Raw genomic sequence first — 13,847 nt, 5'->3', positions numbered from 1 at the left:
TACGCAGGAAGCACCACGCTATGAAGGAACATCATGTACAGCAGGGAGCACCATCAACATTCGTGAGCCTCATCCACATCAGAGAGCATCATCCATATCATGGAGCACCGCTCCATCAGGCAGCATCACCTACAGCAGGGAGCAGTAGGGCATCCCCTACGCAGGAAGCACCACGCTATGAAGGAACATCATGTACAGCAGGGAGCACCATCAACATTCGTGAGCCTCATCCACATCAGGGAGTATCATTCCCCTCAAGGAGTAGCATTCCATCAGGGAGCATTGTCCTGTCGGAAAGCACCACAAGGACCACCCTGTCTTGTCAGGGAGCACCATTCCTGTCATAGAGCGCTGTCACCATCAGGGAGCATCCTTCTTATGCTGAAGGGTCCACCAAGGAACACCGTCCATGACAAGGAGCAGCACAACGCACTTTGAGAGGCAAGGTCCGTGTGCTCATCTGCCGTGGAGAGCCAAGGAGATGGTCTGAGACCTGGGGCTTCTTTAAGGTGCCAAGGGTCCTTTCGTCACTCTTCCTGGGCCAGATTCCGGCTGAGAAGCCCTCTAGCTGGTGGGGTTCCTCAAGCCCCGCGATGTGAGGCAAGTGGGAAGGAACGTGAAGCCTCCCTGTCTTCCCCACCTCCTCTCTCTCTTGTTCCAAACCCAGTCTGGCTGTCTCCATCTCTCCATGGGCGCCGAAAGCAGCCAGAACCGTGTTTTCACTGTATGTTTGGACCCAGCTTCCAGGGCATTGTAGCTGCATCTGTTCTCCCACTGCCGATGTGAAACCGAGGTGGAAACATTCTGAATGCTTCGATTAAAGCGGAGGCCATCCATCTTACTCGCTTAAGTGGCAAACTAAACATCACGGTTGGGAGTGGTCAAAGGTCTCCATTGGTGCAGATGTATCTGTAAGCTGTTGATGAAGCTGCCACTCAAATAATTACTTCTCTTCATTTGACTTTCCTTAAACCAGGTCTGGTTATAATAATTTTCTGAGTTAAATTTCCACTCTCAAGTTGCTTCCACGGGCCTTAGGAAAATGTGAATAACAAATGATCCAATTTTCCTATAACCACTGTAATAAATTACTATAATTTAGAGGCTTAAAGAAAAGTATCATCCAAATGTCAGTTCACGATGTACTGTGCTGGGTGGCATATCGCTGTGATGAGGCCACAGTGATTTTTGTATTTGGTATCATTGGTATCATATTGTATTTGGTGTCATTGGTGTTTCCAGTACCAGCAGAGCCACCATGGTGGCCAGGGTTTCAGTGGAGTTTCCAGACGAAACAGACTAGAGACAAAGTCTATGGATTTACTTTCGCAAATGAGCCAGTTGAAATTCTACAGATCACAAAAGACGTTCCACACTACACCATGGCAACAGCAATGGATGGAGGCAGACCTCTGATCATGAAGCTGGTACCACAGCAGGCAACGCTGCTCTGCTTGCCGAGAGGACTAGACGGCAACTAACAACCAGAGAGGGCTTCGTACAACACAAGTGTGTGATCTTACGGCTCTGCACTTGATCTTAGCCAAAAGGCTGAGAAGTGATTATCTAATGGTTCTGAAAGTCAGAAATCCAAAATTAGTCTCACCGGTGAAGAGCAAGATGATGGCAGGTCTGGTTTCTCCTGAAAGTTTTAGAGGAGGTTTTCTTGGCTTTTCCAGCTTCTAGAAGCTTCCTGCATCCCAGACCAACCTGTCCCAGACCAATCAGGTCACAGCCTGAGGAGGTGTGGTAGTCTTGTAAAAGGAAACTGGGAACTTGCCCCTCACGCTCCTTTCTGCTTGCTGGGACTCTGCATGCAGGGTGGCCCCGTGTGGGCTGGCTGACCCTAAGAGTTATCAGTACCTTGCCAGGTTTCCACGGACCATGGATCTATGGGACTCAGCACCGACCAGCCCACGATCTTCCAGCATTCTGCTTCCCCTTTCTGCACCATCAGCCTGCAGCGAGGTGAGTCTGGAGAGGGGCCTGGCTTGCATTGCACTTGAGTTGGACTGGGCTGGGCTGCCTTCTTTTCGTATAAGATTAGTTGTTGATATAAAGCTCTGTCTTGTCCATTTATGGGTGCTACTAGGTTTGCTTTGGTAGCCACCCTGGTTTAACACACTGACCCTCTTTCAGTCTTCTTCAAGGACCCTTGTGATTGAGTCCAACTGAGTAACAACCGTGGAACCTACCAGCCAAGGTCTTAATTATGTCTACAAAGACCTTTTTACGAGATATACGAGGGCACCTCCAAATACCAAGGGGCTTTCTTTTCAAAGCGATGTATTTAATTTTTACAAAACCACCTTATCGCCTTCAAAATACTCTCCATTACCCATAATACGTTTGTCAGATCTGCAATTCCATTCTTGGAAACATGTTGCAAACTCAGCTGTTTGGGTGGCTGACAGCACCTCCCTCGTTTTTTGTTTGTTTTTTTTAATTCGCCTCTTCTATGTTGTCAAATCGCTCCCCTTTCATGTCCCTCTTCATTCATGGAAACAAAAAGAAGTTACACGGAGTGAGGTCAGGTGAGAAAGGTGCGTGGGGAAAGAAAAGCAGGCTGTTTTTTACCAAAAACTAGTGCACTGAGATGGCTGCATAAGCAGGTGCATTGTCATGGTGACAAAACCAGTTCCCCATCTGCCACAAATCAGGCCTTTTTTGTTATAACAATCTTTCCAGAGCCTCTAAATAGAAAGCTTGATTAACAGTCTGACCTGGTGGAATGAACTTCAAATGCACTGTTCCCCTCACATCAGAAAAAACAAATGAGCATCATCTTGATCTTTGATTTCACTTGACGAGATTTTGGGGGGAGAGGTGATGATGGCGTCTTCCACTGGCTTGATTGAAGTTTGCGTTTGGGGTCAGAAGAATAGCACCATGTCTCGACACCAGTAATGGCCTTGGGGAGAAGCCTGGGTTGCTTCAGAGCTGTTCTTGGGAAGCACGACATGTTTCCCCCAGATGCTCCTCTTTATGGTCCAAGTCAGAACCCGAGGCACAAATTTCCCAGGGACCCTTCTCCTTCCCAAATCTTCCAGTAAAATTCGCTGAACCGAGCTCCAAGACAGTCCGGATAACTTCCCCATCTCTTCAACAGTCCATCATCGGTGTTTGAGCACAAATTTTGTGAACATATACATCTGGGAAATTGATGGACATCCTGAACCAGGTTTGTCATCAATTGACATTTCACCATTTTGAAATGAGAAAACCACTTGTATGCTTGAGTTTTTCCCATAGCATTGTCCTTGTAAGCTGTGCTCAACATCACAACAGTTTCAGTGGCATTTTTCCTGAGCAGGAAACAAAATTTCACAGCTACATGCTGTTCTCTTACATCAGTCATCACAAAGAACAAGGTCCAAGTGAAACTGCTTTTACGAAAAAATTCACTGTGACCAGAGAGAACCTTTCCAGGCAACACCACTGGGTGCACTAACTCAGAGCAAGTTGCTCAATGCTTGCCTAGTGGGAAAAATGTGTACCACGAAAGTCTGCTCTGCCCAGCACAATTCCGGTTTGGGAGGGGGGTAGCCCCTCATATGCACAGGGATTAGGATGTGAGCATGTTTGGTGGGATCATTGTTCAACTGATTACAAGGGAATTGTGTGTGAATTTGCAGCAATCTTTGCTCTAAGATCTATAAGTAGTCAGGTGAGCGTAGACATGACTAGAGGGGTGTAAGCACATGTCAGGCTGGGTTCTCTCGCGGAGCAAAGCCCGTGTACGTGTATTTACAGATAGGTTATATCACGGAGATGGCTCTCACAGTGGTAGAAGTGGACAAGCTCCAAGTCTGTGAGTCAGATGCCTTCCCCTGACTCACACTGCTACCTACAGCGGCTGATAAGCCCAAGATCAGCAGGTCAGACAGTAGGCCTCTGCTGAGAGGCAAATGATTTCAAGGTTGGCAGGCTGTGGATGACTCCCAGGATCAGCAGGATGCAGGATCCAAACTCAGTAAAAAAAAAGCGAGCTTCCTCATCCATATATATTGGAAGTAGGCCAAACCCCCAAGCTATCTCATCATGAGGGATCACAGTGTCTTAACTATGAAATGACTGAGAATCCTGGCCCAGTCAATGTGGCACAAAGCCTTACCTATTACAGTCCATCTCTGTTCAACTTGGCACCACTATACATCTCCTTAATCCATACCTAATCTCTAAATATAGACAAGTATAAAGTCATAATTTCCCATGACATGATACAACCAATGTGCTTACAAGGGAAATACACTAGCCCCATTTTTATCTTATATTTTATTAGTGAATAAAATAAAACATGTGATTCATAGATAGCAGGAAGAAATACTCTTAACAATTACAGTCTTCATTTCTCCAAATCACATGGCCATAGCTGGTATTCAGAGCTACCTTCTTCCACCACTCATTCCACATGCCCTTTGTTCTCAGCAAAACCTCAGTTGATCATGGTTCTTTGCCTAATGGGGTGACTCAAACCTTCATTACTGAAGAGTCTGGGCCATTAGTAGACCTGTCAGAATTGGGTTTCTAAGGGGGAAAAATGAGAAGCTGATACCAAGGGCTCAAGTAAAAAGAAAATGTTTTGAGAATGATGATGGCAACAAATATACAAATGTGCTTGACACAGTGGATGGATGGATTGTGATAAGAGTTGTAAGAGTCCCCAATAAAATGATTTTTAAAAAAAAGAAATGGGTTTCTGTAGTTTATTATTTTAATCAGAGGGCATGGCAGTACTAAATGATGTCCTAAGGAACCTCCTGGATTTCGAATATATTCTTCTTCACCGCTATCATCTAATAACAATTCAACTCCCCCTTGGTAGTTTTGGAGAGTTAATATACCTCCCAGGAAGGGTGGTGAAAGTATTGTTGCCATTACCAGCTGAATACAAACTGCTTCTCCACGACCCTTTGTAAACTCAATTGAGAAAAGGGCATTAGGCAGATCAAGAGCCGCGCACCAGGTACCAGGAGATGCCTTAATTTGCTGATGCAATGAAACCATGTCTGGAGCAGCAACTGAAATGAGAATCATCAGCTGATTCAGTGTATGGTAATCTGTCATTCTCCAAGATCCGTCCAGTTTTTTGCACAGGTCGCGTGTTATTGTTGGAGGTCATTGAATCTGTTCACCACGTGCGACACCATGTGCATCAGAATGAAACTCCACCCCATCCTGCGCCAGTCTCACAACTGTGCTTATGTTTGAACCCATTGCTGCAGCCACTGCGTCAGTCCAGCTTGTCTCCCATCTCCCTCTCCTCCGCGGTCCCTCTACTTGACCAAGCACGATGTCCTTTTCCAGCAACTGGCCTGTAGGCAAGTTAAATAGAAATGTGGTGGGAATCTCTTCCACAGAAGGTACTGGTAAATAAACCAGGTTTCCTAATGAGTAGATCTTTAAAAAGTTCGTAGTAGAATTTTATTCAAAGGCCCTAAGTGTGCATGCTTTTAATGAGTGCTTGAACTTAGAGCAGGCATCCTTTGGGATAACGGCTGCGTGTCCTCCCGAGTGAGTCTGTGAGTTGACATATGTGGGTTTGAACCAGGGAAGCTGTGTCTTTCCCTATGCCCGCCCTGTGTCTGTGAGCCACCGAGAGACGAGGAGGGGCCCAGACAAGTCAGATGGTAACTGCAGAAGTTTCTGATGTTGAGATTATTGCGGACCTTTCATTCATTATTTGGATGGCACTATGTATCCCTCTGTTGTAAACTCCTATTTGAATTGCTTAGATATAACTTCTAGAATTTCTGTGAAGTTCATTTTTAATAGAAAATCTGCTAACTAAATGACCAAACTGACTTTGCAGCTCTGGCTGAGCTATTTGGCACGCCACAGAGGTCCTCCATCCATCCCTGTGTCTCTTTGCCCATGTGCTCTGTACCACTGGCCAGTGCTCCTTCGCTGCCATGCCTGCTGCTGCTGCAGGTTAGTTTGCATGCACAGCGCCCCCCACGTGGCTATCAGCCAAGGCTACAAGAAAGAAAAGCTAGTATTTGTATGCTTTGTCCGCTAATGCATGTTTTTGCTTGCTGTACCTTGTTACGGCTACTTTTCTGTGCTAATAATGTATGTTTGGTGTTTGTGGTAGTTACATAATCTGTTGTCAATTTGAGACTTACCAGTGAATGGGGTGGAGTGTAGCCTGTCAATCAGGTCACAGATGGATGACCTCATTTGGAGGCGCTAAGGAGATAACGAGTTCATCGGAGTGGGGCACACACTCACTCCCTGGGAGACATTGCAGTTGACAAGACACATGGAGCTGTGCTAGAGCCCTGGAGCTGAAGGAGCCACGTGGAGACCCCTGCCAGCCCTGAGATGCCTCTGCCCCCACGATCCACAAGACTTTCCACCCACTGGCCTGTGATTGTCCTGCACTCAGCATCATTGCATGTGTTACGTGAATCTGAAGGGGCATTTATAGATTGATATTGGACATATGGGCTAATACCGACATTATGGACTTGATCTTGACTGGGCTGGGATGTCTTCTCAATATTGCTCTTGTACACAAAGCTCTTTCTTATACACATATGAGTCTTCCTGGATTTTTTTCTGTAGTCTACCCAGTGTTGTTGAAAAAAAAATACAGTGTTGTTGAAAACAAAACAAAACAAAAACAAAGTACGGTAGATAAAGTCCCACCATCCTTGCCTCTAAGGTGCATTCTGGTTGTACTTCTTCCAGGACAGATCTGTTTGTACTGTTGGTAGTCCGTGGTGCTTTCAGTGCTCTTTGCCAATCCTATCGTTCAAATGCACCCATTCTTCTTCAGTCTTCCATATTCAATGAACCCCTTTTACATGTGATTAAAAGTCCCTTGGCTCGGATCCAGCGCTCTTTAGTACTCAAGGTAACATCCTAGCTTTTCAACACTTTAAAGAGGTCTTGTGCAGCGGATTTACCCCATGTGATGTGCCCTTGGATCGCCTGACTGCTGCTTCCATGAGCATTGTTTGTGGATCCCAGCAAGATGACATCCTTGAGAGCTTCAGTCTTTGCTCCATTTGTCACGATGTCACCTACTAGTCCAGTTGTGAGGCTTTGTTTTTCTTTACACTGAGTTGTGATCCACACTGAGGGCTGCAATCCTTGATCTTCCCCAGCAAGTGCTTCAAGTCCTCCTCACTTGCAGCAAGCAAGGTTGTGCCATCTGCGAATTACAGGTTGTGAATAAGCCTTCCTCCAAACCTGCTACCAGTCTTCTTCATATAACCCACATTCTCTGAGTTTTTGCTCAGCATGCAAATTGAATAATTACTAATTTAGAGGATACTACCTGATGAACTCTTTTCTTGATTTTAAACCATGTAATATCCCCTTGTTCTGTTCAAACAACTGCCTCTCGATCCATGTGTAGTTTCTGTATGAGCACAATGAAGTGTTCTAGAACTCCCATTTCTCTCAAAGCTATTCATAGTTTGTTATGATCCAGCCGATGAAACACAAACCAGCATCTTACTGGTATTCTCTACTTTCAGCCAAGATCCATCTGACATCAGCAGTGCTATCCTTTGTGCCACGTCCTCTTCTGAACCTAGGCTGAACCACAGGCAGCTCCCTGTCAAAGTACTGCTGCAAGCATTATTGGATAATCTTCAGCAAACTTTTACTTGCATGTGATGTCAATGGTATTGTTCTATAATTTGTACATTCCATTTAGTGACCTTTCTTTGGAATGATCTCTCCCAGTCAGTTTATCAAGTTACTAAATTTCCTGGCATAGACGCTTCCAGTGCTTCATCTGGAAAACTTTCAAATAGTATTCCATCCATTCCTGGAGCTTTGTTTTTTGTTAATGCTTTCAATGAAGCTTGAACGTCTTCCTTCGGCACCACTGGTTCTTGCTCAGAGGCTACCTCCTGGAATGGTGGAATGTTGACTAACTGTTTTTGGTATAGTGAGCCTGTGCATTCTTTCTATCTACTTTTCATGTTTGCTGCATCATTCAATATTTTGTCCATGGGATCTTTCAATATTGCCACTCAAGGCTTGAATTTTTCTTGAGTTCTTTCAGTTTAAGATATTCTGAGCATGTTCTTTGTCTTGGGTTCTGATTCCAGACCTTTGCACAATAACTATACTATTTTACTTTGTCTTCTTGAGCTGCCCTTGAAATGCTCTGTTCAGCTCTTTAAGTTCATCCTTTCTTCCATTTGCTTTAGCTGCTCTGTGATTAAGAGCCAGTTCCAGAGTCTCTTCTGACGTCCACTTTGAGCTTTTCTTTCTTTCCTGCCTTGTTAATGACCTTTTCTCCATGAGTGATGTTCTTGATGTCCTCCCTTAGTTCAACAGATCTGCTGTCATTGGTGCTGAAGGCATCAAAACTGTGCTTGAGATGTTCTCAAAGCTGGGGTGTGCTATTCTCAAGGTCATATTTTGGCTCTTGTGGACTTGTTTTCATTGACCTCAGCTTCAATTTGAACATATATGAGCAACTGATGTGCAAGCGGCCCTTGTCCTGGTTTAGATGCTAATATTGAGCTTCTTCGTGTGTCTTCTCACAGATGTAGTCAACTTGACTTCTGTGTCTTCCATCTGGAGGAGTCCATGTTTATAGTCACCTGTGCTGTTACAAAAGTCATTTGTTGTTAAGTCATTGGTCTTGCAAAATTTTATCATGGGATGTCAGGCTTCATTTCTACCACCAAGATCATATTTTCCAGCCACTGTTCCTTCCTCTTTTATTCCCAACTTTTGAATTCCAATTGCCAATAATTATTACTGAATCTTGATTTTATGTTCGATCAATTTCTGACTGTGTCATTGGTAGAATTCTCCAATCTTCATCGCTAGCTATAGTGGTTGGTGCATGCATTTGGATAATAGTTACATTGAGTGTATTGCCCTGTGTGCAGATAGGCATTATCCTATGACAGACAGCCTTGCACTCCAAGATAGATCTTGAAATGTCTTTTCTTACTATGAATGCAACTCCATTCCTCTTGCTTGTGTCATTCGAGGGGGCAGGGGGGGTGGTGTTACTAAGGCTCATCTGCCGAATCACTGAGTATCCTGGCTCAGCCAAGTGGACAGAAAGCCTAACTATCACAGTACTGATCACACTTATGGTACAAGTGAGGTTGTGTCAGAGCCAGGCTGAACCAGGAATGAGAGAGACAAGGGAGCTGATTTCTAGGACTGAGAGGGGAGCACAGAAATTGAAGCACTTTACCAGGAGCACCTGAGCATGGAGGGAAACCTTCAGCTTCCACCTCTTTCCAGCTGAGAGCCCCTATGTCCTCCTGAATGGGAGGAGGAACCCTCCGTTGGCCAAGTCCCATCTACTGCTCTTGTCTTAGTCCTCAGAGAGGCCCCCATCAGGGACCCCATGGCCTGTATGTGGCTCCGGGAAGGGTGATCCTGGTTTTGACTGTCCCGTGTCCTGGAGCTAGGATGGTATGAGTCCTCCCAGGTGACATCGTGAGGTAGCAAGAGGGAAGCATTGCTCTGGCCCACTCTGACGGAGGTCAGAGAATCCAAGACTGGGTAGAGGGTCTCTGGGTCACAGCAGAGGGCGATCAATAGTGCACACAAAACCAAAGCCTGCTCCCCAGGAGTTAGAGACAAAGCCACACCCTGCCTCTCTATCCCTCTCCTCTCTTCTCCCCTTCCCTCCCCTCCCCTTCCTTACCTTTTCTTTCCCCTGCTTTCTCTGTCCCTCCAAATGAGCTTCAAATTCTTCCACCCAGCCTGCACCTCCCCTGCCTCCTCCTGCCCAGGCCACTTCCTGCTCCTCCTCCCACCACTACCCAAGGCTTCTTCAACACTTCTTCCTAGTTGTGACATTGTCCCGGAAGGAAAAGGCCCAGGAGAGCCAAAGACGTGTGAAGGTGAAGGTCGTGTGGTGATGCATCAGCCTGGCTACTCCAGCGTTTTCAGCACAGGTATGAGTTACGAACCATCCACAACATGGTCTGTGAACATGTATTATGATTTGGACAGTGTGTGAATGTACTATGGATTTGTTTCTCTAGTCCACCCAGGCTGCCCCCATGTGTTAGTCTGGGTAGACTAGAGAAACAAATTCATAGACACTCGTGTATAAGAAAGAACCTTATATAAAGAGTAATTTTATATTAAGAAAATATCCCAGCCCAGTCCAGATCAAGTCCATAAGTCTGATATTAGCCAGTGTATCTGATACAGTCTATCAATTCCTCTTCAGACTCACACATCCATGAAATAACACTAAATGGAGGAAGATCACAGGCCTGTGGGTGGAAAGTCTTGTGGATCCAGTGGCGGTGGAAGGATCTCTGTGCTGGTGAGGTCTCCATGGGGCTCCTCCAGCTCCAGGGCTCTGGCTCCATCAGCATAGCTCCATGTGGCTTGTCAGCAGGAATGCTTCACAGAGAGACAAGCAGAGTGTGTGTGGCCTCCAGTGAGCTATTTATCTCCGCTGTGCCTCCAAATGTGGTCATCAAGCTGCGAATTGATTGACCTGCTAGACTCCACCCCTTCCTCAAGTTAACAGTAGATTTCTCTATCCCTCTCCTCTCTTCTCCCCTTCCCTCCCCTCCCCTTCCCTCCCCTCCCTTCCCTTTTCTTTCTCTGTCCCTCCAAATGAGCTTCAAATTCTTCCACCCAGCCTGCGCCTCCCTGCCTCCTCCTGCCCAGGCCACTTCCTGCTCCTCCTCCCACCACTACCCAAAGCTCCACATGGAGCTGTGTGCCGAGTGAGCCAGTGGTCTAGGCAGGGCATCCCCCTCAGTGGCTCTGGTGGTGTCTGCATAGCATTTGCCTGAGACAAACACAGCAGGACAGACAGCCACAGGTGGGTAACAGGACCCCTTTCCTGGCTGCCCCCATCCAGGCACACACAGGACCTGAGAGCTCATAAGAAATCGATTGGATCTTAGTGATTAGTAAGTACTTACAATCTGTCTCATACTCTCATTAGATTTCTATTACAACCTATGGGAGCTGGGATACATATGCAGTCAGACGTTGCCCAAATGGCCATGAAGCAATTTAAGCAGATGTTACATAATCATCTTCTGTATCTGTGATCTCGCATGAGCAGACAACTGGCTGAAAGGGAGTTTACTTGGGGGCATGTCCTGTATACAATCTAAGCCTGTATGAACGTCCCGGCAAAGCTTGCTCTCCCTGGATCCTGCAACTGGGTCATCATCTTCTGACATGCAAGTCTTGGTATTTGAACCAGCAGCCTGCTGTCTGACCTGCCAATTGGGGGGTTGTCAGTCCCTGCCACCATATGAGCCAGAGGAAGCTTTCCACCCGAGGACTGACCCATGGATTTGGGGCTTGTCAGTCTCCAACACTGCATGAATCCTTTCCTTGAAATAAATTGTTCTCTTTCTCTCGATAGATAGATAGATAGATAGATAGATAGATAGATAGATAGATAGATAGATAGATAGAGAGAGATACACACACATAAGGAAATATTACTACTAGGGTTCCAATCCCTAAGTGTGCAGGTTTATCCCAAACAGCATGTATGTTAGCAGGTCTCTGTGAGGCCATTTCTTTGCAGACCGGTTCTCTCAGTAAAGCACTTGTCTTCACTTTGTTGGATTGTCTTCACAAGAGATGCCATCCAGGTAGTGGCTTCTGAGGGGATCTTCTGGGCCAGTTAAATTCAAAGCAGAGAGGTCAGCTCAGAAGGTTAAAGAGACTGCTTGGGGGGATTCCACTTGAAAGAGCTTCCCGAAGGACATAGAATGGCTGTGAGAGCTTATTAGAAAGAAGCTTAAAGCATTTTGGTGAGAAGAGTCAGGACCATGGTGGCGTGGGACTTGTTTCCCATCCCAACAATGCCCCCTGCCCAGCCTTCCTGAGCAGTAAGGGCTGCACTAAGAGAATCCCCTTGATCTTGTCCCCTCAGACTTCTCCTTGCTCCCCAAACTGAAAGAGCATTGAAAGGGGACGTGATTTGGGTCCCACCAAGCCTGCCATGTGGATGCAGAAACTGAAGCGCAGGATTCGCAGAGGGAGGGTTAGAGCAATGGCCCCACAGCCTTCAGGAGCGCAGCGCCTGTGTTGAGACGCGACCGTCTCACCGGTTGAGTTTGCTTGATGAACGCGTCTCTGTGCGTTTGCAGCGCGGTTTTGACTCACCCTTGTAGAAGCTTCTCTGGTTTTGCTCCTCTGGATCAGCCAGCCTCAGGCCGTCCTTCTCAGCCCCTCAGAAATGGCGTGGAGGGAAGAGGGGGGTGAGCTGGTACCAAGGGCTCAAATAGAAAGAAAATGTCTTGAAAATGATGACGGCAACGTATGCACAAACATGCTTGATACGATGGATGGATGGATGAATTGTGATAAGAGCTGTATGAGGTCCCAGTAAAAGGTTTTTTTTAAAAAAAGAAAAGAAGCCTGTTCCGGTCTCGACGCCAGGGAGTACGCGGTTCTGCCGCGTGAATTCACTACTGTGCCGCTGCTGCCGCGGCTCGTGGTCCCAAGAAGCACCTGAAGCGCGGAGCTGCTCCAAAGCACTGGGTGCTGGACAAACTCACTGGTGTGTTTGCTCCTCGACCATCCACTGGTCCCCACAAGCTGAGAGAATGTCTCCCGCTGATCATTTTCTTAAGAAATAGACTTACGTATGCTCTGACAGGAGATGAAGTTAAAAAAATTTGCATGCAGCGGTTCATTAAGATTGATGGCAAGGTCCGAACTGATACAACCTACCCTGCTGGCTTTATGGACGTCATCGCCATTGACACGACCGGAGAGAATTTCCGTCTGATCAATGACACCAAGGGTCGCTTTGCTGTTCATCGTATTACACCTGAGGAGGCAAAGTACAAGTTGTGCAAAGTAAGAAAGATCTTTGTGGGCACAAAAGGAATCCCTTACCTGGTGACACACGATGCTCGCACCATCCGCTATCCTGATCCTCTCATCAAGGTGAATGACACCGTTCAGATTGATTTGGAGACCGGAAAGATGACTGATTTCATCAAGTTCGACACAGGCAACATGTGCATGGTGACCGGAGGTGCTAACCTGGGAAGAATTGGTGTGATCACTAATAGAGAGAAACACCCTGGCTCTTTTGATGTGGTTCATGTGAAAGATGCCAATGGCAATAGCTTTGCCACCCGGCTTTCCAACATTTTCGTTATTGGAAAAGGCAACAAACCCTGGATTTCTCTTCCCCGAGGGAAAGGTATCCGCCTCACCATTGCTGAAGAGAGAGACAAGAGACTGGCTGCCAAACAGAGCAGTGGGTGAAATGATCTCGAGGTGGAGTGAATGAAGAGATCTCTACAATAACAAATAAAGCTTTTTTTCCCCCTTAAAAAATTTTTTTAGCATAATTTAAAAAAATTTTTTTAGCATAATTTTTTTAAGTAGTTACTTCTGATTGAACTATTGGATTGTATGGTATGTGAATTACATGCCAATAAAACTTAGAAAAATTTAAAAACAATAAAATACTGCTCAGAAAAAAAAAAAAAGAAAAGAAATGGTGTAGAATGGGTTTGCACACAGCCACACATGCCTCCAGTCAGCCCTGGACTAAGGGCTCCTTCTACGTGCCACTAGCAAGGTCAGCGCCCGCCCCAAGCAGCGGGCTTTCTGCCACACATCCTTCCTGCACAGGAAAGTGTGATCCGGCCGGCTGGTGGAATCCGTGGTGCTTTACCTAATTTGAGACTAGATTCTTATTTAATGAGTTTCAGAAACTGGACGCCAGTGTTCGTTTCACACACACACACACACACACACACACACACACACACACATTCAAGCCTTCATGTGCTCACACATGTGCACATTCACACACACTCACTCACCAGTGCATAGCCACTCCATACCCACATACCTACTCATTCCATGAGCTCACATATGCATTCACAAACACACAT

At 46.2% G+C, this 13,847-nt stretch overlaps 1 protein-coding gene across 1 annotated transcript; it reads left to right on the top strand.

The window, feature by feature from the left end:
* Positions 1-12,393: 12,393 nt before the first annotated feature.
* Positions 12,394-13,267, top strand: LOC101642716 (40S ribosomal protein S4, X isoform-like; the record flags this gene model as incomplete). Its single annotated transcript, XM_013005326.2, has 1 exon — positions 12,394-13,267. A coding segment is annotated over one exon (816 nt), but the record flags the coding sequence as incomplete, so codon positions are not given.
* Positions 13,268-13,847: the final 580 nt, after the last annotated feature.

The sequence above is a fragment of the Echinops telfairi genome, unplaced genomic scaffold (assembly GCF_000313985.2).
Source record: "Echinops telfairi isolate 266 unplaced genomic scaffold, ASM31398v2 ScPeMD7_7469;HRSCAF=8507_0, whole genome shotgun sequence".
NCBI lineage: Eukaryota > Metazoa > Chordata > Mammalia > Afrosoricida > Tenrecidae > Echinops > Echinops telfairi.
This window is presented reverse-complemented; position numbering and strand designations above follow the sequence as displayed.